Genomic DNA, 27,991 nt, shown 5'->3' with positions numbered 1-27,991 from the left:
GGTGCGACAGAGGTTCACCTGCACCTCCTCCAACCTCATCTATTGCATCCGCTGCTCTAGATGTCAGCTGATCTATATCGGTGAGACCAAGCGTAGGCTTGGCGATCGTTTCGCCGAACACCTCCGCTCGGGCCGCACTAACCAACCTGACCTCCCAGTGGCTCAGCACTTCAACTCCCCCTCCCATTCCCCATCCGACCTCTCTGTCCTGGGCCTCCTCCACGGCCAGAGTGAGCAACACCGGAAATTGGATGAACAGCACATATTCCACTTGGGGAGTCTGCATCCTGGTGGCATGAACATTGATTTCTCACAATTCTGTTAACCCTTGCTGTCTCCTCCCCTTCCTACCTCAGCCCTCGGGCTCCTCCTCATTTTTCCTTTCTTCTCCCCGCCTCCCCCCACTCCCTATCAGTCTGTGGAAGGGCTTCGGCCCGAAACGTTGCCTATCTCCTTCGCTCCATAGATGCTGCTGCACGTTTTTGTGTATCGCGCTTGAATTGTAGTTGTTGCTGGACCGCAGACGGAGAACGAACCTGTGGCTGCAGAAGCTGCTGGAAAGGCAGGGAAGCACGGGTTTGGCGAGACATCAGTCGTTGGGCTGGGGAACCCAGTATGGGAACCCTCGCAATGTTCCTTAAATTGAGCAGGTCTAGGTAGACGTCCGATTTGGCAAGGTATGAATGCTCCATTAGTTGTTTTGCGCTTCGGACGGTCTGTTCAGCGAGTCCGTTGGACTGCGGAAACTCAGGGCTGCTGGTGATATGTCGAAAGTCCCATCGTTGTGCAAAGTTTTTGAAATGCTGGCTGGTGAACTGACTGCCGTTGTCGGATAGAAGACGTGCAGGGGAACCGTGCATGGAGAAATAGTGCTACAATTTCTGGATAACCGCTTCAGATGTGATGGTTTGGAGTAGATCGATGTCAAACCAGCCCAAATAAGAGTCGACAAGAACCAGATAGTGCTTCCCATGCCATTCAAATATGTCGGTGGCTACCGTGGGCCACGGTAGAGGAGGAATTGGGTGCGGCAGTAAGAGCTGCTTCTGCTGATGTGGCGTCAGGCTTTTGCAGATGGCGCAGACTTCAGTTTTGTCACGTATGTATTTGGTCATACCAGGCCAGTAAAACATGCTCTGTGCCCATTGTAAAGTTGCTTCCACGCCGGGGTGGCCCCTGTGGATGTCGTCGAAGTACTTGTCCCGGAGGACAGCTGGGACAACTGCCTTGTGGCCCTTGACTATAATCCCGTCCTGTAACACCAGTTCGTCGCGAACCAGGAAGCATGGGCGGATTGCGAGCGGAGTGTTGTGTTGTTTATCCGGCCAGCCACACCGGATGACTGCGGACAGCAATTGTAAATCTCGTCAGCAGCCGTGTGCTCTGCCAGGCTGTTCAAGATAGTGACCAGCGGTTGGTGGTCTGTTTCTATAGTCACAGACTTCCCAAAAATGAAGTCTTTGTATTTTGTCAGTCGAAAACCACTGCGAGCAATTTTTCGATCTGGGCGTAACATTGTTCAGTATCAGTTAGTGTGCGAGAGGCAAAGGAACAGGCTTACAGTCGCCATCGGTAGTTGTCTGCAGGCAAGCAGCGGCAAGTCCGTACTGGGATGCTTTGCAAGTGAGTGTTACTGGTAACGCCAAAGCAAAGTAGGCAAGTGTAGGTGCAACTTGAGGGTATCAAAAGCTCGTTGGTGCTGCGGATACCAGGACCATGCAGCGTCTTCGTGTGTCAGTTCCCGCAGGGGGGCAGATATGTCGTTGAGGTTGGGAATAAATTTCCCCAGGTAGTTGACCATTCCAAGGAACCTTTGTAGACTCATAACGTCAGTAGGAACCGGCATCTCGTTAATAGCTGCAGTTTTTTATGGGCCTGGTCTGAGACCATTACTTATGAAAACATGTCCGACGTAGGTAACTTCCAGGACTCGAAACTTGCACTTCAAGGGATTGAGTTTGAGCTGAATGTCTTTGGCACGGTCCAGTACTTGCTACAGATTAGCATCATGTTCTGCCAAGTCGCGCCTGTAGACGAAAATGTCATGGATACTCTGCAAACAATTGTTCCATCGTGCGTTGGAAAACTTCGCTGGCAGAGTTAATGCCAAAGGGCATTCTCAGGAATTTGTAGCGGCCGAAGGGGGTGCTGATCGTGGGTCCCACTTCTGACACCATGTAATGAGTCGAGTCGGACACACATCAAGATACAACACATGTTTAATAAAGTACACTTACAGCATCGGTCTACAGGAAATTACAGTAATTAGCAGCTACTCAGACTGACTTACGTAAGCAAGCTCTTGGTAATATGAATCGCATATTATGCGGAGCAACTACTAACAAGCACTACAATTGGTTAGTAGGAAATAACTAATCTACATCCTGTACCACCCAAACCAACCCCTCCCCAGGTACTGAGGAGGTACCTGGGGAGGGGTTGGTTTGGGTGGTACAGAATGTAGATGTAACACCTGTCCCTTTTATCACTCACTCACCAACCAGGGACTCCGACAGTCCTTCCAGATGAGACAGAAGCTCATGGGCACTACTAATCACATCTACTGCATCCGGCGTTCCTGATGAGGCCTCCTGTAGACTGGGACCAAGGGCGACTATTCTGCTGAACTATTGTGCACTGTCTACCAAGGCCTACCAGATCTTCCAGTTGCTAATCATTTTAAATTTGTTTTTCCATTCCCATACTGGCCTTTTTGTCCTGGGCCTCCTTTGACAGAGTGACGCCACACACAAACTGGAGGAACAACACCTCCTATACCTTGGGTGGCTTACAACCCAGCGGTGTGAACATTGAAATTTTTACGTCATTACAAAACCCTCCCCACTCCTTTTTTTCCCCACCCGTCCTTCCTTCTTTGCCCCATCCCCTGCACATCCTTACTCAGATATGATGCCCAAAATTGCTCACGATATTCCAAATGCGGCCTTACCAATGTCTTATGGAGCCTCAACATTACATCCCTGTTTTTGTATACAAGCCCTCTTGAAATCTATATTACTAAAAGTCTGATCTTGACCGCTTTTGGTCCACTGTGCTGCGATTTCCGAGAAAACGGCGCCACCTAGGGCTGTCATTTTTGGCCACCTCGCTCAGCACCCCCCTCCGCCTTCCGGGACCAAAGGATTTTTCCCATCGATGAAAAATCAGAGAGATATTAATGTTTTTTTTAAAAATTCCCATTCTCGCTGCTGCCCCCGCTGGCGGCAGGGGGTAGGGGGGAGGGACTATAAAACCCGGAAGTGTCGTGCCTCACTCAGTCTCTGCCAGACCCAGGAAGCGAGAGGGTCACGGCTCTCTGCGCTGTGAATAACACTGAACGCACGTCTACTCCACGGTGAGTCCCCTCGATGTGGCTGCTGCCAAATTGTTTGCCTTTATTTAAAGTTTGTGTTCACAACATGAATTTTGGTTGTCAGGTGGCTGCTGCCCAATTGTTTGCCTCGCCTTTTTAAAAAAGTTTGTGTTCACAAAATGAATTTTGGTTGTCGGGTGGCTGCAGCCAAATTGTTTGCCTTGGCTTGGCTTTCAAAATCGTTGCAACAGTTGGCTGCCAGCCCAAGAATCCATTCGGCCCACAATGTCTATACTAGCCCTCTGGAAACCAATACCTTCAGCCCGCAACACCCAAACTAGCGCAACAGAAAGCCCCCCCCCCCCACTGGCGAACAATATTGGAATTGGTGGAGAGGTGAAATATTGCGTTGGTGACCAGCCCTCCCGTGTGATGCTGGGACCCAACGGGTCACACTTAGTCTAGTAAATACTAGAATTGAGTTTGCTTTCTTTACTATCGATTCGACTTGCAGATTAACTTTTTGGGAATCCTGCACCAGCACTCCAAAGTACCTTTGGACCTCTGATTCCTGGATTCTCACCCCATTTAGAAAATAGTCTATGCCTTTATTCCTACTACCAAAATGCAAGACTCCACACTTTGCTACACTATATTCCATCTGCCACTTCTCTGCCCACTCTCCCAACCTGTCCAAATTCTTCTCCAGAGTCCCTGCTTTCTCTGCCTGCCCCTCAACTTATTTTCGTATCATCCGCAAACTTTGCCACAAAGCTTTCAATCCCCTTGTCCAAATCATTAATATACAATGCAAATACCGTATTTCCCGGCATATAAGACGCTATTTTTTACTCTAAAATAAGGCTCGAAAATTTACCTGCGTCTTGGAGGGTGAAGGTTAGGCCAAGCAATGCCACTCTCGTAGCGACTGCTCCGCGGAACCTGCCACGCCTTCGACCCTGGAACTGTGTGCTGGGAAGTGGCTGTAAAAGGACAGCGCCGCTGACGGGGGGGGGGGGAGAAAGAGTTCCTTTCCACAGCGTGTGGGGAGTCTGGCCCGGGTCAGCATGGCCTAAGCTGCATAGAGTAGTAAACTTGGCTGGGCCGCCAGGGTTGCGGGGAGGGGAGGAGCGTTGAGAAGGAGGGGGTCTGAGATCATGCCAGCAACTCACTCATTGCTTCCGGACACGGAGCCACCGCATTGTGGCCGGGAGGGAAGTAGCTCGGATGGCTGCGAGCAGCCGCCGGGACGGGCAGCAGAACCGGCCGCCACCTCAGCGCCTTCTGCCGGCCCCTCCGCCAGTCCCGGGCTCTCTCTTTTTTTTGCCGGGAAACACGGTAAGTAAATCTTAAGGTCATGAGTGATAGAAACAGAATTAGGCCATTCAGCCCATCAAATCTGCTCTGACATTTAACCATGGCTGATCTATTTCTCCCTCCTAACTGCATTCTCCTTCCTTCTCTCCATAACTCTTGACACACGTACTAATCAAGAATCAATCTATCTCTCTGTCTTAAAAACATCCATTGACTTGGCCTCCACAGCCTTCTGTTGCAATGAGTTCCACAGATTCACCACCCTCTGACTAAATAAATTCCTTCTCATCTCATTCCTAAACAAAACGTCCTTTAATTCTGAAGCTATTATCTCTAGTCCAAGACTCTCCCACTAGTGGAAACATCCTATACACATCCACTCTATCCAAGCCTTTCACTATTCAGTAAGTTTCAATGAGTATCCCCTCATCCTTCTAAACTCCAGTAATTACAGGCCCTGTGCCGTCAAATGCTCATCATATGTTAACCTACTCATTCCTGGGACCATTCTTGTAAACCTCCTCTGCACATACTTCCTCAGATATTGTGCGCAAAATTCCTCACAATACTCCAAATGCGGCCTGACCAGCACCTTATAGAGCCACAGCGTTACATCCCTGCATTTGTATTCTAGCCCTCTTGAAATAAATGCTAGTATTGCGTCTGCCTTCCTTACTATCGATTCGACTTGCAAATTAACTTGAAGGTAGACAAAAATGCTGGAGAAACTCAGCGGGTGCAGCAGCATCTATGGAGCGAAGGAAATAGGCAACGTTTCGGGCCCAATACCCTTCTTCAGACAAACTAAATTAACTTTTGCAAATTAACTTTTTGGGAATCCTGCACCAGCACTCCCAAGTTTCTTTGCACCTCCGATTTCTGGATTCTCTCCCCATTTAGAAAATAGTCTACGCCTTTAATCCGACTCTTGTTACTCATGTTAATCATGTTACTCATTCCAGGTCAACTAAGTCTTTATTCTAAGATTGCACCAGACTGTTAAATCGGTACTCTGCCCAGGTTCAAGAGGGCATAGTTGCATGAATGAACTCTATGCTTAGAAATACATTGCATAGAATTTAAAGAACATGGAAACAAGCATTTTTGCATGGTACAACTATGTCAGTATTTATGTTCCCCAAGAGTCTCTTCTGACATAACCAATTGACCATTCTATTCTGGATTCCTGTTTCTGTCATATCCATGCAAATTAACTGCTATAAAGAGTGCCTGCCAGGACATAGCAACACCCCCAAAGACAGCTGAATCTTACTCGCTTACTGTAGCTTGGCAACTAGAACAGCTGAAGTACTGGTGTCAGTGCACAGCAGCAGTACTTTCCCGGTTTAAAGGTGGAGGCATTTAAAAAAAGAATGGATAACAAATGTTGGGTATGAATGTAGGGTTTTGCCTGAATTGGTGTGGTGCCCTAAAGGAGATGAAAGCCATAGGAATGTATTCAAAGAATGAATTGCACTGAGCATCTGAATTTGATGAGAATGCAAAGCAAAAGAAAACAGACCTTTCAGCCCAACTTGTTCCTGCTGAATTAAGTGCCTGCCTGAGCTAATCCCATTTGCCCGTGTTTGGCCAATGTCCCTCTTAACCTTTCCTATCCATTTCCTCTGGTAGTTCGATCCATATACCCACCATCACCTGTGAGAAAATCTTACCACTCGGTCCTCGTTAAATCTTTCTCTGCTCACCTTAAACCTGCACCCTCTAAGTTTAGATTCCCCTTCCCTGGAAAAAAGATTGCGACTATCTACTCCAATACTTTCCTTTCATGATTTTACAACCATATTAGGTCTGAAACATCAAAACCCTAGACCACAGCCATTCCTGTTCTTCTTGTAACCAAGTCTCGGTAAAGGCACAACCGTAGTTACAACCACTGGACAAGGGGCTCAAGCTTCATGCTATCCTCCTATTCCTACCCTCACTAGCATGTGGCACCGGGGGTAATGCAAAGATTATCTATCCTTGAGGTCCTGCTTTTTTACCGTATTGCCAAACTGTCTGAAGAAGGATCTCGACCCGAAACGTCACCCATTTCTTATCTCCAGAGATGCTGCCTGTCCTGCTGAGTTACTCCAGCTTTTTGTGTCTATCTTCCCTATATTCATTGCAGGACCTCATCCCTTTTCCTACCTATGTCATTTGTGCCACCATGAACAACATCCTCTGGCTGCTCCTCCTCCCCCTGAAGCATGGCAATGAAAACTACACACAACACTCCTAGTGTGGTCTAACCAACATTCTATACACTTGTGACATGACATCCCAACTCTTGTACTCAGCGCCTCAACCGATGAAGGCAGGTAACCATGCGTCTTGTTCACCATCCTGCTTATCTGTGAAGCCACTTTTAGGGTCTTGACCCAAAATGGCGACCATCCCTTCACCTTCACTAATGCTACATGACCCGCGGGCTTCCTCCGGCAGATGTAAACTTGGGAAATATCTTTGCATTGCAAAAATAATTGTTTAATTCAATATTAATAGAACCTACAGGTGTAAACGGAAAATATCTTTGCATTTAATCCCCCTCCCATTCCGAATCCGACCTTTCTGTCCTGGGCCTCCTTCATAGTCAGAGTGAGGTCCACCGTAAATTGGAGGAGCAGCACCTCATATTTCGCTTGGGTAGTTTACACCCCGGCGGTATGAACATTGCCTTCTCCAATTTTAGGTAGTCCCTGCTTTCTCCTTCTTTCCCCTTCCCAGCTCTCCCACAGCCCACTGTCTCCGCCTCTTCCTTTCTTCTTCCCGCCCCATCCCCCCCACACCCACACCCACATCAGTCTGAAGAAGGGTCTCGACCCGAAACGTCGCCCATTTCCTTTGCTCCATAGATGCTGCCTCACCCGCTGAGTTTCTCCAGCATTTTAGTCTACCTTTTGCATTTACTCTCATCACTTTTTCTTCTTCAGCGTCCCTTGAAAGTATTTGACCAAATAATTAACAATTTTCAAAGATCTAAGTTATTTCCTTCAATTTTGAATGTTTGGTACTAAATTCTAATTCCATGATTGGAAGTTGTAAATACATCTACCCATTTGATCCAGTTTATATATTTGCTTACCGTTCTAGGCTATTTCTGTTTTATGAATTATGAATGTTATTGCAATCCTCTTTTTATATTATGAAGCAAATAGTGTGTGCCCCTGCAGATTAACCAGTTATTGATGATGTATGTGCTATATTGATACTACAACTTTTATTTATCATATTTTAGCTAAAATTAGAAACGCCAAAACTAATGTCACATTTTTTGGATTAACTGTTTTGTCACAGGTGAAAGAGTTTGGTCATGGTTAAAATATCAAACCTGACAATATGTTTTTGATTTTTTTGCTATATGGTTACCAATGTTATATTCCATAGTGTAAATATTGAAATGTGTAATGAACATTTTAAACTAAGCAGTATTTCCCCCCTTTTTATTTACAGAATCTGTCTATGACCTACTGCCAAAAGAGCTGCGGCTTCCTTCAAGTGAAACACAAATTGTATCAATGAGTCAGAAAAGTGGAGGTGATGAAGCAACTTCTCCCCACTCAGCCGCAGTTGCGCCTGGTATGCAATTCTATTCAATTTCTATCCTGTCTGAATACAGATACAAGTTATTGTTGTCATGTGTACTGCTAGCAGTGATTCAAGACATTATTTAAACTGCTGTAATTCTGAGAGAGCCACATATAATTTGTGAGTGTTTTAATCAGCAACATGTTAAGAGAAATGCAAAATGTGCTGGAACCAAGGTTAGAAACTGTGTTAAGTTATGCAAGATCATGAAATTAATTTTAATGGTAATTAATTGTGCTATACATGCACACAATTTAAAATAAATAATAATTTGATTCAATAGTAATAGAACCTACATGTGTAAACATGGGAAATATCTTTGCATTGATTCTCATCACTTTTTTTTCTTTAGCGTCCCTTAAAAGTATCATTAAATAATTAATTATTTTCAAAGGTCTAAGTTACATCCTTTGTATTTGAATGTTTGGTACTAAATTCTAATTCCATGTTTGGAAGTTGTAAATAATCTATCCACTTGTCAATCTAAATGTTGATGCAATTGAATAATATTTATGCAATGTCTCCAATATTGCAACACATCTTGAGGAATTTCAAACAAAGCCTGCAGAAATCATCAAAGGAAATGTTGGGGCAAATGACTAAAAGCTTCGTCAAGTAGGTAGGTTTTAAAATGAACACCTGATATTCTAAGGAGGATTGGTCAGCTAAAGACATAATGTTGTAATTTGGCTATGTTCAGGATACATACTAGATATTTGGAATGGTTGTGGGACAAGAAAGGATCACATCAACGAAGGAGAAAAAGGCCTAAAGAGATCAAAAAGCAAGAATGAAAATGTAAAGATCAAAGTAATATTGGACAGTGACCATGTAGGTGATGGGTAAATAGAATGGTATGAATGAGGACGCATCAGATTACCTTCATTTTATGAAGGGCTGAATGAGGTATGCTAGCTAGGAGTGCATTAGAACAGGTTTCAGCAGCTAATGAGCAGAGACAGGAACAGGAATAGGCGTGACTTGTATGACTGGAAATAACTGGTCTTCTTGATGATTTAGCTGCACAATTCAAAGTTCATCTCAAGCCAAACAATTTTTTTTATCAGATTTAGAAATCGTAAGAGGTTAGAAGTTATGATGAAAAGGTGTTGTCAGCATACATATTTGAAACAAAGACTACATGTTCAGGTGATAGTTTTAAGGGGCAGGCTGTTGATAGGATATGGGGAGGGGCGGTCAAGAATGTGATTCCTTGGAGAAAGCCAGATTCAGAAGCCGGAAGCCATTGTAATTTATTTTGTGATTATGGCTAATTAGAAGAGAATGGGACCAACCAAGTTTAATTGAACTTGTGGGGGGGGGTCTATGGAGCGAGCTGCCAAAGGAGGTAGATCACGTAAACACTATAACAATGTTTAGAAGACATGTTTAAAGCAGGTGGAATTAGTGTAGATAAGGCATCTTGTTCGGCATGGGCAAGTTGGGCGGAGAGGCCTGTTTCTGTGCTGTATGCCTCTGTAACATAGCTTTATGATGATGGTTGGGCAATGGTAGAGAATGGAGTGAGAGTCCATTGGCTACTTTATGTTAACTTCCATTTTGTTAAGTTTGATACCAGCTCTTGTGATTCATGAATGTCTAATTCTTGTCAAATGTATTTGAGAAAGTTAGAACATTAAACATTTCATAATTCTATATTTTGGACTGAGAGGAAGAAGAACTGAAAAATTCCTATAAAGTTAAAATATTAATAGGTTTCTGTAAGAAATGGACATTATTGGTAAGTAAAAATATAAAAAGTGAATATTTCTATGAAATGTAAATATGATAATTTGACATCTCAATCAACAGAAGCAATTTTTAAATGTGTTGGCAACTGACAAAAGTTGAAGAAACAAAAATACTTTGTCTTTAATAGAAAAAAATGTTTTCACTATGGCAACTGGCCTTATCAATATTTTTATGAATACCTTCAAATTGTGCTGCATGGCACTTAGTTTTCTATTACTAGATTATGAAAATGAGCCTAAGGATTTTTTCTGGGGGGCAGGGGTGAGAATCGATTGTGTGTCCAAAATCACAATATTGTGAATTTTCTTCTCTGAGGAGAGATCTTTAAAATAAGCAGTTGGGTGTTAACACTTTCATATTTGTGACCATGCTGTTTGCAACATAGATATCAGCTGTCAGAAGAAGATTACATGGCATATTGTTAATGTTTTAAATGTTATGGGAGAGTCTAGAAATGTTTATGTGCATAGAATGTCCCCTTCAGTGAGAATAGCAACTTCCTACACCCAGTACCTTCAGTGGAAGAGCCCAGATTTAACTAGCCCAAATTCTGTTAAAAGCAATGGGAATCAGTATTTGAGTCTTCAATTTGGATCAGTTAAATTTACCTAGAATCTCAGAATTGAGGGTGAAACATTATTCTTCAGAGCGCAAGAGTCATCGTAATACAAACTAAATGGCAATGACAGTTCATGGGACTGTGTCAAAGATTTGGCAAAACTAAGGAAAAGAATAAAATCCATGATGAAAATAAATTGTTAACTTGACAGTCAGACTTCTGTACCATTGTACTTTTTTGGTGTAAAACAAGATGACGTGCAAATTCTAATTGAAACATTCATGCATATAAACAGAATCGCAAGATGTGTTTTCTGATTAAAATAAGTTGGTAATAACCATGGTATTGGCTGCGAAATTTGATGCTGACAGCATAATTTGTCAATTATCAAACGCCATGTTAAGTCTGATGGCCATAATTGTAAAGTCCATAAGATTGAAAATGGGCTGTGAAACTTGTATTAGAAATAAAAGGGCAATGCTTTTAGCTTAAAATCCAAGCACATAACAAATATGAAGTGGTTAACTGAGATTTTCTTTATCAACGATAAATAACAAACATGCAGCCAGTAAAGTGGCCAAAGCAGATTCAAGTAGACTTTGACTGTTCACACCAAGAATGAACGATAACCTGTAAAGATCTGATGACAAGGGTTACAAATGTACATATTCATCGACACTGGATGGAATATTTGTGCCATTTTATGAATGGTTTGAACAATTGATTTTGCTATCTCTTTACTGCCCTGTCCCCAGATTAAAACTATAATTTCATTTAAAGTTAATGTCATGTAAAGACATCCCAATGTAAAATTAAAACATAGAACATGGAACAGTACAGCCTAAGAACAGGCACTTTGGCCCACAATGTCTATGCAGAACATGATGCCAAGACCATCTCTTATCTACCTGCGCATAATCCATATCCCTCCATTCCCTGCATATCCACATGCCTATCCAAAAGCCTCCTAAATGCCACCATCATATCTGCCTCAAACAACCAACACTGGCAAGATGATCCAGGCACTCACTACCCTCTGTGTAAAAAGAAATTACACCCCACATCTCCTTTAGACTTTGTTTCTCACGCCTTAAAGCCATGCACTCTAGTATTTGATTTTCTTTTCTTGTGGGGAAAAAAAGGTCTGACAATCTACCCCATCTATGCTTCTTATGATTTTATATACACCTATCAGGTTTCCTGCAACCTCCAGCATTTCAGAGAAAACAATATATGTCTGTCCAATCTCCCCCTGTGGCTAATATCCCCTAATCCAGGCAGCATTCTAGTAAACCTCCTCTGCACCTTTTCCAAAGCCTCCACATCTGACCTGCAAAGGGCGACCAGAACCGCACACAATTTTCCAAATGTGGTGTAACCAAAGCCCTCTCGAGCTGCAACATGACATCCTGAATCTTACACTCAATGTCCCAATTTATGAAGGCAAGCATACCATATGTCTTCTTTACCATTCTATGTGTTGCCATTTGTTGGGAGCTATGGACTCAGACCCCAAGATTACCTCTGTACATCAATGCTGTTGAGGGTTCTGCCATTAATTGTATAATTCCCCTTACATTTGACCTCCCTAGTGCAGCACCTCGTACAAGTCTGGATTAACCCCAGCTGCTATTTCTCCACCCATTTCTGTAGCTGATCTATATCCTGCTGTTTACCTTGACAGCCTTCCTCGCAAACCCCAGCAATCTTTATGTCATCTGCAAACTTACTAACCAATTTGTTTTGCTTTCGTAGTCTCTGCAACTATACATCTCGGAAATGTATAATGTATGCATCTCTGAAATGGATAATCTTTTCCTTATTCTTATAATGTGTAACATAATCTAACCATGATTCTTTGTTGTAATCATTCACTTATTGCCATTTATTAATGAGTGTGAAATAATTAATAATGTATTATTGAATGTATATTTCACTTTTTTAAATAATATGTATATCTTTTGTTTAGAAATCATAAATTGAGTAAAGGGAATAAACGATAACACTGAAGGTGCACAGTATTGCATGTGATACTTTGGTACCAATGACACTGATAGAAAAAGGGATGAGGTGCAGCAAGCACATTTGAAGAGGTTAGCAAAATGTTTTGGGACCATGAGCTCAAACATACAGTAGTAATTTCTAGATTGCTCCTATATGCAAGCAACTATAGAGATGAGAGGCTATTGTGAATGGAAGCATGACTAAGAAGATGGTGCAGGAGGGAGGGGCTTTGATTCATGGGACCTGATCTGATTACAAACCAGATCCATTGCATCACAACAAAATTGGAAACAGTGTCCTTGTTCTATTTTCCGAGAATTGAATTGTAGAGTGGCAATGGAGGAAGGCTGAAAAAATGTGGTAGGGTTGCAAGCTGAACTGTAACCTTGAAACAAAAGAGAAAAAGGTGCACAAAGGATTGGGGGAGAGTGCCAGAGCAAGAAATAGTGCCGTTTTATCCTAACATAAAATAGTACAGTAATTATATGTGGGTAAGTGAGCTGAGAGATGGCTAATGGAGTTTAATTCGGATAAGAGTTAAATGCTGGGTTTTGGGAAATCAAGCCAACGCAGGACATCCACCGTGAACAGTAAGGCCCAGTGGAGTTGCAGAGCAGTGGGATCGAGGAATACATGTACTGTAAACCCTTGTTTTAATGGACTCCATTATAACAAATTTTGGTTGTAGCGGATGGACCTGCTGACGCCATCCCGGCTCACATGGCCTCCCCAGTCCCAGCTTCCGATGCCACCCCCGATTCTCAAGGTGCACCAGCGAGCCCTTCTTCACCCACCACAAACTCCAGTTGATGTGGCTGTTGTTGTGGCTCACATTGCAGCCCAAGATTCCAATTCCAAGATTTAATTGGAACCTGAGGAGCAACTTTTCACACAGAGGGTGTACGGAATGATCCGCTAGAGGAAGTTGTTGAGGCAGGTACAATTACAACACTTAAACAAACATTTGGACAGGTACATGAATAGGAAATGTTTAGAGGGATTTGAGGCATCTTGATCAGCATAGACAAACTTTACTGATGGAGGTATAAAGTGTGAAAAGGTATTAAGCGAGGACTTTATCAGCCAATTCTGAGGAAGTTGATGTTGCTGGATTCACAGCAAAAGAAAAGTTGTTCAGATACTGGATGGACTAAAATTTGATAAAGAAGAGATACTAGAAGGGTTGGTTTGCATAAAATGAATAAAATATCCAATTCGGATGGGATGCATCGTATGTTGGAGGAAGTGAAATTGAGAGAATTGACTAATAATTCAAACACATGCAAATAAATGGGTAAGTGTCTAAGGAATGCAGATCTGCAAATCCTGTAGGCCTGTGCATAAAATAAATATAAGGCAAACCTAGTATCCATAAATCAGTCATCGAGAAAACTTTTAGAAACAATAATAAGCGACGGTTATCAGTTACGCGAACCACGATGGATTGGCAAGGGAAAGCCAGTCCCTTAATTTTTTGAGGACAAATCACATTTATCTAATTTATGATTATTGATGAGGTTGTATCAAAAGGCAAATGAAGAAAATGTGTTACATCTGGACTTTTAAAAGGCACTGATAAACTGCTGCATAATAGTCTTATCATCAAGATTAATGCCTATGGAATATAAGTAGCAGTGGAAGAATGATAGAAAAATTGACTAAATGACAGGAAACAATGAATAGTAGTGATTTTTTGGATTGGAGGAATATACTGTCGTGTTCCTCAGGGATCAGTACCGGGATCAGTACTTTTCTGAACATATATTAATAATTTGGTCTTGGGAGTTCACGACACCACTTTTCAGAAAAGTCCCATGTAACAGGAAGCGTAAGGAGAGGTATTTGTGCATAGTTCAAGGAAAATGGCAGTGATTTAAAAAAGTGGGTTTTAAAAAAAAATTGGGGTCTTTGGGTTTACAAATAGAGATGTAATGAGAGCAAGGAAAAGGTGATGAAGCTTTATAAGGCATTAGATGAGGAAAAACTTTTTCCCCCAGAGAGTTGTGAATCTGTGGAATTCTCTGCCACAGAATGCAGTGTAGGCCAATTCACTGGATGTATTCAATAGAGTGAGGTAGCTCTGAAGGGAAAACAGAATCAAGGGACCTGGAGAAAAAAACAGGAACAGGGTACTGATTCTGGATGATTAGCTATAATCACATTGAATGGCCTTCTCCTGCACTTACTTTCTATGTTTCTATATTCTATGAACCAGATTTTAGAAAAGATGTGAAAGCTGTAGCGAGGTGTTGATGGGCATCTTTGAGGACTTGGGTTGTTCTTGGAAAAGAGGTAATAGAAACTGCATCAGATGAAGGTATTTAAAAATGTGAAGATTCTAAAGAATAAGTAGATGGAGAGAAGATACTGCCATTAGTGGAAGGGTCATGAACCAGAGTACAAAGAAGGAAATTACAAAAGTACCAAAAGTAACATGAAGAAAATTTTGTTTACAGAACCAGTTAGGATCTAAACTGTGCTGCTGGAGGAAAAGGATTGATACCAATTGTGACATTTAAAAATGAACTGGATAACTATGAGAAAGAAAGAAAATAGAGTGCATTTTCTGTATCCTATGTTCTCAACATTCATGTATATTTAACAGACGAGTAGTATTTTATTTTAATGAATCATACTGAACAGTTAAAACAATCTTTTGCAGCAATGCTTCAAATCTCTTCTTCGTTTATTCAAATAATCTCTGCTAAATGAAACCAAAACTTTTCCATCTTGAATGGCAAAATTGTCAGAATGCACAAATAAATAGAAGGTGTATCTTCGCAGAATTAGGTAATGGATATTTAAATAGAGCGGGCAAAATTTGGAAGGTGTGGCAGGAAGATTGGAGCAGGGAATAATACTTCCAAGAAGGCATTTATAAAGTTGTACAGGTAAATAGTAAATACATTTCAGCACATTTATCTTTTTTGCTAAGTAAGCTAGAGGTCACATTAGTTGAAAAATAAATAAATGTGTGAATGAAGAAGGTGAATAGAGGAATCTGACAGTGCAAATACACATTGCCAAGAATTGTCATGGGAATAATACTCAAATAAAAGTAAACTAAGAAATCAGGATTTAATACAAGGCAGATCAAATTGAAAATTAGGGAGTTAACTTGTTTTCTTTCTGATCTTTGTGGGTTCAAATTTGGAGACCTGTATACCATTCTGGTAGCAAGATACATATGATACCAGAATTAAAGGATTTCCATATCAGAAAAAGATAAATAGTCTCAGTATTTTTTTGTTGTTGAAAATAAGCAGTTTGTGGCGAGACCTAATAGATATCTTTAAAATTATATTATTGAGATTTGGAGTATAATAAGATGTAAAAACAGAGATTACTGGAAGCACTTAGCAGGTTTGGCAGCATCTGTTTAAAGAAATACAAGTCTCAGCATTTCAGGTTAAAGACCCTTCATCAAGACTGACTTGAAACGTTAACTCTATTCCATTTTCTATAGATGTTGCCTGACTTGCTGACTGTTTCATTGTGAATTTCAGAAGCAATTAAATCTGGAATTCTGAACAAAGTTATTTTTTACACTGAAACTCAGTTGAAATAATAGAAACCTTAATGGGAAAGTTCGCTAAGTACATGAGGGGGTAAGGAAATTAAGCGCTATATTATAGTGATAACAAGGGTGGGTTGAGGAGAGGACAAATACTCTTATGGATTAATTGGGCTAAATGGATGGGTTTCAGTGCTGTATGTACCATGTATTTCTAGTTCAACATAATCACCATTAGGCACATACGCATTTAAAAAAGACATATGCTGAATATAGTTTCCATCCAATCTTTGGCTCAATTCAAACAAGCATGCTCTTTTGCACCAATGGGTATTTTTCCATACTCTTTTTCTTGTGGCATCATTTAGTGAATGACTAACATCAATTTAGAGACAGACATGGTGCAGTTTTATCTTGCATTCATACATTCATAATTCATGTATAGTTTGTATATATTTAATTATTTGTCAAAAAATTGATATGAATTGTTTTTACAAATCTAACAATCAAGCATTATTTTCTAAAACTGCAATTTAATATTCCTCATCTTTTTCAAATTGCCTTTGATACAAAACGGCCTCCATTTTTGCTATTTTTACTGCAAAAAAGACAGCAAAGATCAAAGCGTATCACTAAAAATAGAATTAGTAAAGATCTGAATTGTTGATTTGCAGCCACTTTCTTAAAATAAATAAATAAATAAATAAGTCGAAATAAATTATTCTATCATATTTGAGAGCCACAGATGTCAATTATTGTTATTCAGAAATATATTAAAACTAATCACTTTTCCAATTACTGTTATTTTATTGTCCCAATTTCAGCTTGTGTTTCTTCAGGATTTGTCTTGTGATTCACAGTTGAATTTTGAACCCAGCCTGTGCATTCATGCTTAAATTATGTACTTGCAGCATAAATTCTAATTTAGAAAAAATAACATAATTGATAGTGAGCTCAGAGAGAGAAAGTAAACAGCAGTATCTGATGTTGCAGCAAGGATTGTTGCTATGGCGTGGCTAGTAGAAAACTCAAAGATGAGGGCAGTAGACCATTTTGAAAGAGTGCTATAAGTGGGTGGACAGGGAGACCCATCTGTCAAGTTTGGTTCAGCATTAGAGTTGTTACAAATTTTCATGAGAGCTACTGGGGTATGTTATACAGAATTTGGCAGTCCTTTAGTAGAAGCATCCCTTGGGGAGTGGGATGTGCATAGTTGTTGAAGTAATTAAAGAATAATATAGATACATTTAAGATTTTTTTCTGAGTCATTGAATATTTTCTATCTTAATTAATTATGGTTGCTTAGAGGACCTTCATGATTTCATTAGATCCAAATGGACTCTCATAATGGCCTCATTAAAAATTTGAACAAGTGGCCTTGAGTTAGGTCGAAAATCAGTAATGATTTTCAATTCTGATAATTATCCAGTGAACTCTCACAATCTTTGTGGATGTTAAGGAAGGACCAGATCAAGCTATGGTGTGGTGCCTTTTCTTCTCTAAAACTGGGCCACAATAAAAGTGAACAGTCCTTGATAGAGGAGAACATTGAAAGAACAATGCACTGTAATGTAGACTAAGTGCAATTAAGCATTGAATGTACAGGAGTTTGCATTGCATTTAGTCTACATTACAGTGCATAGATCTTCCAATTATCCAATTATTTCAGTAATTGGATAATTCAGTATTTTAGCTCTGATCCCAATCTCTATGTTACTAATGTTGTTTAAGCTAAATTATTAAATAATATAAATATTCAGTAGCCAATTCTTTAACGGTAATTAATTGTATATATTTTACAGCATTATAATTGTGGTATGTTTATAATTCAGCATTAACATTTTATATTGCCTTAAAATTAATAATATTAAAATTCTGTCATGACAGTGTTTATTTTCCACGAGGAGTAGAATTATATTTCTGAAATGAATTGGAATTGTTACTAATTACAAATTGTGTGCGAAAGTTCTTTTCGATAGCAAATATTTCTGCGTTTTTTTAATGCCGTGTTGCCACTTTATTTTGTTGCCACTATATTCCCAAATCAATTAATTTAAAATACTTACTTTGAATCAACAAAACAAATCTCTGAATTTTTCTTGCTTTCAGAAAGTGTGTCACATTGCAGTTAATAGTTCCAAGAAATGATGGAAAAATAATCCTGAGCAGATCCTATTTATTAAATAAATACCATTCTTCCAATAATAGCTGATTTCAAAATACATTATAATGGAATCCAGGTAATTGTAAAATAGTCATCTGATAACTGAGCCAATAAAACATCAAAGATACAAATCATAAGAGAATGCTCCAGTGGTTTCTCAGTGCATCTTAATAATATATAACACATAAAAGAAGGCAGTTTTTCAGCTGTTAAGTCTGGGATTCCGATCTAGAAGTTAAAATGATGAAAAATGAAATGTGAAGACTTATTGAGGGTGGGAAAAAATATCAAAGTTGTAGCATGTATTATGTGAGGTAAATAAAGAGAGACCATTTGAGTGAGGTATCATAAGATTGGCAGTCAGGGAGTCAAGCTATTACAGTATTGTACTGTAAAGTTGTAGTATAATAGTCCACTAACACTATAAAATAGTAGAAGTATTGAATTTTTGATTTGGATACTCTAATTTACTTCTAACAATTGACCAGAAATGTTCACGTTCTGATTTTGTTCATATGATCAATAGGTTGTAAATGTCTCCTTAAAAGTATAGTACACACTGTTTTACACTACATTTTGTATTTTTATTTTAGAGTTATTGTATATTTCAATCACAGATTTCTTTTAATGGCCTGCTTGTACTGGGAACAATGTTAAAGTAATTTAAATTGGAAATATGGGGATTGTGTCTTTTACTAATCGTTCTGATTAAATTACTGGATTATTCAAGGGGGGACATTCCCTTTCCAAGGAAAAGAAGGACATAGATTGACATTGTATCATCAATATATATTTGGAGATATAGTGTGGAAACATGCCCTTCCGCCCACCAAGTCCATGCCAACCATCGATCACACATACACACTTGTTCTATGTTATCCCATTTTTGCATCCACTCGCTGCATACTCGGCAATTTACAGAAGCCAATTAATTTACAAACCCACACGTCTTTGGGATGTGGGAGGAAATCACTATCAAGAATTTACAAAGAGCTTTTTGTTCTTCTGGAAGCACAGACTCCTGGATGGAGTCCAGAACCAGGGAACATAAAGATCCACTCATCAAATAAGAAGGCAATGTTTATTATTAATTCCACAAAACTGAAATACTGCACCACAACTGGATGTAGCCCCAATGTCCTTGAACCACTAATATGATATATGTATTCCAAACAAATAACATTCAGCAGCTACTTGAGGATCTGTAATAGCTAAGAAGTTTGTTGTCTGTTCTGGAAGGGCCTTTGAGGACTTGGCAAAGGAGGTTCAATGACTTTGCATTACAATAGTGACTGCATTTCAGAAATTTTAACTGTTGAGAAGGTGGGGTTGGGTGGTTAGAAATAAATTAGGATTTTTTAAAAATGTGTTTAAGACCATGGTCCAATAAAGTGGCTTCAAATAATGCATTTTGTATTCAAAACTAAATGGAAAAAAACGGAAAATGCTGTTTTTCAAGTGGCTATTAGAAATTATGCCAATTTGATTATTTTATTGATTTATCATATTTCAACATTTTTTTCTTGCAATATAGGAGGATGGGCGTAAGCTAAGTTAAACATTTGGCATCTGCCTAATATATCTGCTATGCTTTAGGGTAAAATGCTGTTATTAATAAAGTTGTTCATTTACCATAATGTGCAACAGACTTAGAGCTGTTTTGCTTTCAGTACAGGCAGATCCTCCCCTTCCTCAGCCCTCCTGCTGTCTCCTCCCATCCCCCAGCCTTCGGCTCCTCCTCCTTTTTCCTTTCTTCTCCCCGCCCCACCACCCCCCATCAGTCTGAAGAAAGGTTTCGGCCCGAAACGTTGCCTATTTCCTTCGCTCCATAGATGCTGCTGCACCCGCTGAGTTTCTCCAGCTTTTTTGTGTACCTGCAGTTCCTTCTTAAACTCTTAGATACTTTATCTGCTTTGCACTGTCTTTGAAGCCTGTTTTCAGATCAAATAATTTTACCACATTACCTTGTATAAACATATTTATGATAATTTGGTGACATCTGCTGAATGGAAACCAATTGTAGATCACGTGAAGTATAGTTTGGGTCACAATAATTCTCCATATGGTTTTTGATAGTCCCTTGTCAGCTGTATCATAGAGAAGTGCATGCGTCTACTCCTGTTATGTTTATCATACACCTATTCAGTTGATTAGTATTTATATAATCTTTTTAATTGACTTTTAAGAATGCATAGAAATTATAATTTCAAGATTAGCTTAATTATATTTTTCATTTTAGTTTCAGGAACCTGCCTGTCAAACTGAGGATTTGCAATTCTATTTGCAGTTCTTTGCTTTGTAGGTCAGAAGATTATTTAAATTTTCGCTGCTTGGTTATGAACAACCCCAAGTAAATAATAACATACCAACGTTTTTTCCCCCTTTATTCTGACTGGTATCCAAGTATTTGAAATAAACTAAGCATAATTTTATATAATTTTATTATTTCTTAGAACTTTATACATTGAATTGAAGCTTTGTGAACAATTAAACAAAACACAACAACAATGCTAGCTAACTCGCATTTAAAATATATATTTACATGTGGATTGTACATACCACAGATGTCTCCTCCAGCGGTGGTCAAAGCAACACCTTCACCCCATCTTCCAAACCTAGCATGCATTCTACCTCAGTAACTGACAACACATCTATGCAAGTAGATAGCTGCACTCCAGAACAGGGGGTAAGTGCTCATGGGGTAAGTGAATTACTGAGCTATGAAAACCAGTTAAGTAATGCCCCACAGCTACAGTCCACCCCCAAAAGGAGAACAGTCCTCAACATCTCTCCACCACCTGAAGATTTGCTGGATGACAGCAGGATGTCTTGTCAGGATGATGCAGGTGACTCGGAACAGAGCAATAATATTTGGATGGATGAATCAGGCTCTAACTACAGCATCATGAGTTCTAGTTCCTATAACGACAACACAACAGTACCACGGAAATCACGAAAACGTTCACCTAAACAACGGCCTGGATTTGTGCGTGTGGATGATGAAGAATCAAATATGGATGTCTTTGATGCAGACAGTGCAAAAGGACCCCATTATGTACTTTCTCAACTCGTCTCAGAAGGCAAAAACAGCTCAAAGGGAATCAATGGGTTGGTATAGTTTTTTAAAAATTTTATGTGAACTTTTAAGGTAGTATTTGGATAAACCCACACAATATATACTGAAATTTACAAATGCATTTTTTCCTTTGCAAAATCGATAGAATTTTCTTTCTATCTCATCTATTCAATTAGCAACATATTCTGAAAAAAGGAATTAAAATATCTGCCTTTGGAAGAATACACCTAAAAGGTCTTTATAGATAAAGATAATATCCCTTTGTAGCCCCCCAAAAACTGTTTAATCTGACCTCCTTGGGTATATATGTCCCTCTTTTATCTTATTTCCCATTCTGCTAATTATTTTGTGCTTTCCTCTAAACTATCTATACTTCTTTCTTTATATATTGGAGACGGTAACTTCTGATTATACACATGATAATAATAATAGTTATTCTTAGATAATTATGTCCTCAGTCTTTACACTTAAAAATGGAAAACTATTTAGCATATATTTCTTAGGAAGCCAGTGCCCCTGTAATATCTCATTTAAACCAGCATTCTTAAATCAAGACCTATGATAGTCAAAATAAACAGGCAATTTTATGAAATGATGTTGGGTGTAGCCTGGGGTAGTCATACCCAATTCTCTCCTCTCTCTATATCCACAGAACAATTTACAAAATGGATCATTCACGTTTCCAGGAGATAGATCTCTGATCAGTTTTTTCACAACATATTTACCTACTTATTTCCTTTGTTTATCCCAGGGGCAGCGAAGCCAACTGTGGCATTCTACTGCTGCCAAGTGAGATCTCCTATCTCATTAAAAACGAGGGATCTTCCTGGGCTGTGTGGTTCAGTGCCAAACTAATGATCCACAGAGTAAGGTCCAAAGTTTTTTGAACTTTGGATAACTACATTGAAAACCATCTATTGTTGAGGTAAATTAAGTTTTATAGATAGATGAAGCAAGTGTCCTGACTATGAAGGAATTGCATGCTTTTATGTCATCCATAAGGTTAGTGGCGCTATTAATAGAAGATAAAGGCTGGTGCAGTTTGATAGTTTAGAATTCCCATTGACCTGCCATGTGTTTTAAAAAGAGGCACCTTCATTATATTGATACTGTTCTTAGATATAATGTTGCTTGTCTCGTTATTTATTTTAAACCTGTGTTGAAACTTTTTTTTAGTTGAACTTGAGAATTGAGATACATCCTTTTGGTATATTTATACCAGCTTTAAATCGCCTGGTATCAAGTGTTGCAAACTTGGATTTGAATCTGAAAGTGATTGCTATATTTCTTGTATGTTGTATTCACAGACAAAATCTATCATTTGAAAAGACGAACAAACCAATTCTAATGTTCAACAATGCAATGTCACCCACATTAGTCATATTAGGTCCTGGAGACAAACTCATAAAAGTACACATTTCACTCCTTTAAAGTTGTCTGAAACTTGCCAAGCGAATCATGTGAGCTGCTGTAGACCTTGTTTATCCATTTTGTGGTGCTAGAAGTAATTAGTCAACCTTCCTTGGCTCGGCTCCCAAAAACGTTCAAAAGTCATGAGAAACATAACATTTTACAGGACTAAAAATGATCTTTTTCATCCATCAACTCATTTATAAAAGTCAGACTTTTTTTCATACCATCAGCAGTTCTTTCAGGTAAAAATTGTAATCATTGTCACTGCATCTCCACGTTTCCAACAAAATTACATGTCTGCTATGTAAGCTGACATTTTTTGTGCTGGATTTGTATTGGAATTAAGCATGTTTGTGAAGCCCTTTTTTCATTATTAAGATCTTAAGTATTTAAATGCTTTCACGTCAACGTTTTTCTTTGCCAATTCAACTATTTCTAATTTCCATAAATTTGCAGAGTGATGATACTTAAGCCCATGTAATAATTTGCCCTTTGGACTCCCTCCAACCCCAGTTTCCACAGAATGCTCAGAAATGTATATAATATTCAAAATTGGGAGCCTATTTCTAAAAGCAAATGATTATTTCCTCAACTCATGTTCTTCATGAAATCCCAGTTATCTTTTCAGCAACACTAACAATATCATATGCAGCATCCCCAGATCGTAATGCTGTGATATTCCTCTTTGAGACATTTAATTCTCATTCATTTCACATTTCCATTTTTTTCTTGCCAAAGCCTTACAACTCAGGATTTCTTAACATTAACTAACAGTCCTCATCCTGTTGACCCTCAATCGAACCCTATCCACGTTGGCGTTTCTACTATTAGTGACTAATCCTGATTAAGAGGTCAGAGAGGTTTTTTAATGATCTCTTCTGCCATATGTTTAATATACACCTATAACAGCAATGGTTGCAGGAATTATTATTCCAGGATCACAATCGCATCTTCATAGTTAATTCATTAAAATGATCTTTGCATTCTTGGTGCCATCAAGTTAGTTATTCATTTCCTTGCCAGTCTATGCCTGTTCACCTGTGATAGAGTCTTAGAGAGATACAGCATGGAAACAAACTTTTGGCGTACTATGTTCATGTTGGCATCGGGCTCCTCTCTGCATTAATACCATTTTCTAACGCTCAACCTGTAGACTTTCATGCCAGCATTTAATCTCTATAATTCTTAAATCTATGAGAACACCTTCCACCAACCCTTCAGGCAGTGTGCTTCACATTTTAGCCACTCCCCGAGTAAAAAAAACAACTCTTCTATGAGTCCCTTCTGAAATTACTACCCCATAATCTTCTGTGCAGTGGCACTAAGACTAAGTAGTTACTTATTAATTTGTAGCATTTACGGTAATAAGTTACCAAAATATTAATTTATATTTGTGTCACTTTATCTTAAGTGTTTGTGTTTTCAAGTAATATTTTCCTTTCTTGTATATTTGCTATTGTGCAATTTAACCGTTATCAATGGGTTAATTTGATGAATTTAAATTTGAGAAGTTTACATATTTCCAGACCCTCATCAAGTATAGCATCAATTAAGAATTTGTGCTGGATTTATAATTTAGAATAAAATAATAGATATCACAATAAAATGTAAGTATCTAAGCAGACACATGATTGAAGTTTTCATAAATCAACTAAGCTGAAATCAAGAGTACTCTCAAAGGCTGGAGCTAAATATTCTGCTTAGTACCATGAGCATAATCCGGACATTTTAGCTACATTTATGATAATGGGAACCTCATTGTTGTAATGGGGTTCCCATTACCATAAATGTAGCTAAACTTATATTTTATAATTAAAAATTATCACAAAAATTTATCGTTAAACATTTGGATTGGTTATGGTTGGAATATGAAGCAAAATAAAAAACTTTTAAATACTTATACCTTTGGTTAATCTGAAAGGACACTTACATTGTAGAGTATTGCTGTAAGCTTCACTTAGCATTTATCACAAGTCCAATCAATTTTTTTTTACACATTTAATGAACTGCAAATTAGCTTGATTCTTTAAATGGATGTTGATATTAGTATGCAGTTTTAAGTCCCAATTCGAAAATAATGGCAGTAGAAATATTAGGATATGGTTGGATCAATACAAAACAATTGAAAACTAGTTATGTATACATAAATTGTGCACTTTACAATACAGGTCGGTGTTTGGAATTTGATAGGTGAATAAAAATGAGATTAGAATTGTTTACTGCTGCATTTATGTTAGAAGTAGTAGGGATGTTTGTTGCATGCACTGTCATTGTGTTTTCACGATAAACAGTGGTAGCCACTACTTTGGGTATAGTTAAAACCAGTGACGAGTTTCCAAGTTATTTCTTTGGTCTTTAAAAGCAATTTTGGTGTAGAATTAAAATCGTCTCAGGAACTTAACAATGAACTCAAAATTAATTCGCAGAAAAAAGTTGTGGAAAAAAAAATGTTTCGTATCAAAGTGAACAAATGAGATCAAAAATATTTTATTATTTATCATAAAACTTATTTTGAAGCATCTCAATGATAAAATTTAAAATTGTAGCTTTTTGTACTGCAGGGAGGAAAACAGTTCCGTGACTTCACTGATGATTTTATGATTTTCTCATAAGTTTTTACATAAGTAAAATAAATCCCATTGGTCACAATGGCACAATGACGCAATTGTAAAGTGCAATATCACTTCTGGCCCATTCTTGAAAACAGGCAATGAATGTCAGCCATCCATTTGGGAGGACACTTGCACTGAGAAAAAGATTGCACTGAACAAAGCTCACGATCATTTCGGAGGTCTGCTATGTTACAGTCTTCCAATATATTCAAGGCTCCCATATTCAATTTCCCGACAAATTCAGTTTAAGTTGAATGGCAAAAGGCTCTTAAGTACCTCCCCATGTCCCATCTGAATTTTGTCATGATTGAAGTTGAAAGTTCCGTTGGATATCACTTTCGTCTCAACGTAAATCATTTAATTAATTCCAAAAGGACAGTTTCAGGGATTTTGAGAGATGACAGTCTTGGGAGAACAGGGAAGGGCGGATTAACAAGCATGACCTTGAAAGCAATAGAAACTGACATTCATATCATGCAGAAATACACCTGTAGAAAATGTTTTCAAGAACGTAATGTCTTGGCAATCAGGCGGTATAATTAAATTGTCTAAAATTTGCAGTTACAGCGTTTAATGTCATTTACACTACATGATCTGCCACTACTGAGGTTTCTGTATTTGATACTGTACAACTCTGAGTTTTATTATATGAAGAAAAACATTGGGCCAAATAACTTAACTGTTTACAATAAACAGTAATCTTACATTTAGCGATTACCCCATTCGTACTGCCAGTGTAATTCCATTTTGAGAGCTTTTATCAGTTTAGTATGATAAATATAAATGATCCTCAATTCAAAATAATGATCTTATAAAGCTCAACTGATACTTCAGTTTTATATATGTAGTTTTCAAAATTTTACTTTTATTTCTATTGTGCTAAATTGGTCAGACTACATTATACAGATTACCTTAAACTTTTAATGGCATCCGTTGATTTATATGATTGCAGATTAGCCATTTTACCAATATACATAAACAGACCATTATATGGTTGAACATTTCATTGTGTAAATGGGATATGGAATGAAGTAAGTGTTCATTACAGAATGGCCAATGGCATGTTCTTGTCCAGGATGCTCTAGGTGGTAATTATCAATAATACTAATAATGTGATGTGAAGTCTCCTGATTTATTACAATGAACATCCTAGTGGGATTGATCAGCCAGTTTGGTTGAGGTCAAGGAGTAGACAAGTCATACCGTGCAAAGGAAGATAAAGCATGCACAAAAATATTGTCAAAAATTGTTAACAATTGTTATTTGGATCTTCCTCACATAGAAAGTTAGGTTGATATACAATTAACTGGTAAGTTTATGATCCAAAATGTAGGTGGACAAATTAAATAAACCACAGAGCGCTGCTCTGCATTTTAAGAGGTACCCCTTGAGTTTTTGTAGAATATCTTGCATTGCCTTTGATTCAGCAGCATAGATGGACCTATAAGCTCTCTGCATAGATCTATGTTACCAAATCCCCACCTGTTTTCTGTCATGTTATGCGTTTGGCAGATAAATCACTCCCGGTATTTAACAAATTTGCAGATCTAGGGTGAAGGAATATTTTATGCTTTGCTTCCTATTCTTGGTCAGAGAAATGTCATAGCAAAATATAAGATAAATTGAAAATTGAGAAGTTTAAAAGAAAGTACATAAAGCATTATTACAAAGTACATTATTAAAAAGTACATAAAAACCTGGTTATAAGATGCATTTTATTTCAATCAAGTAATTTTGCGATGGGTATTTTTGATGTTTCACAGAACAACAGAACCACCAAAAACTTCTTTAAAGAAGTGCCCAACACTATGTGCTCACTATCCTAATAAAGTTGAGGGCAAAGAACTGAAAGTACTGGTACAACCTGAGACACAACACAGGGCACGGTACTTGACGGAAGGTAGCCGTGGCTCTGTGAAAGATCGGACACAGCAAGGCTTTCCAACAGTGAAGGTAATAGTTTTCCCTGACTTTGAAAGGAATTGCTGTCAGTAAACAAAAACAAATTGTTTATACATGGTGCAAAAGCTGAATAGTATTCAGGACAATTAGTCTGTTTGATTGGTACTTATCGATAGCTTAAACATTCACTTCCTCATTACCACCACATATTTTGATAGCTGTATGTATCATCTACTGAAACAATCCAGAGGCCTCTACCATCTGCAAAGACAAGGGCATGGCAATATCCACAATAAAAACAGTAAAGTAAGAAATACTCATTTGGTCTTGCAGCATTTGTAGAGAGAGAAACCAAGTTAAACTTTTCAAAGCTATGACCTTCATTTCATATCATAAGCATTTGTTTTTCATTTCTGTTTAATCCAGTATCCAGCAACTTCATTTGTTTTTTCCCTTTTCAATAACTTCCAAATTGCATACTCATCCGTCTTGAACTTGTAGCGTTAATTCTGTATCACCATCCATTCATTATTGTTGAATCACAATTAGAAACTTGCTATTTAATTGCATTGTGGGAGTATCTTCACCAGGTAGATTGCAGTGATTTAAGAAACAGACTCCATCTTAAAGAACATGTTTGGGGTGGGGGTGCTCTGGTGGATGTTGACCAGTAGTGAAAATAAATAACATTGTTTGTTAAGGTTATCTATTTTCTAAGGGCACAAAGGTTGATTTCAAAATCTTAAAATGCTATGAAATCATATGGATACAGATTTA

At 38.5% G+C, this 27,991-nt stretch overlaps 1 protein-coding gene across 1 annotated transcript in view; it reads left to right on the top strand.

The window, feature by feature from the left end:
- Window positions 1-27,991, top strand: part of nfat5 (nuclear factor of activated T cells 5) — a 136,902-nt gene that overhangs the window by 56,734 nt on the left and 52,177 nt on the right. Inside the window, 3 exon segments of the mRNA XM_033035729.1 lie at window positions 8,084-8,209; window positions 20,776-21,319; window positions 27,076-27,265. Coding sequence (XP_032891620.1) covers window positions 8,084-8,209; window positions 20,776-21,319; window positions 27,076-27,265 — 860 coding nt within the window.

The sequence above is a fragment of the Amblyraja radiata genome, chromosome 17 (assembly GCF_010909765.2).
Source record: "Amblyraja radiata isolate CabotCenter1 chromosome 17, sAmbRad1.1.pri, whole genome shotgun sequence".
NCBI classification, from domain to species: domain Eukaryota; kingdom Metazoa; phylum Chordata; class Chondrichthyes; order Rajiformes; family Rajidae; genus Amblyraja; species Amblyraja radiata.
Note: the sequence above shows the minus strand (reverse complement) of the source record. Positions and strands in the feature narration are given on the sequence as shown.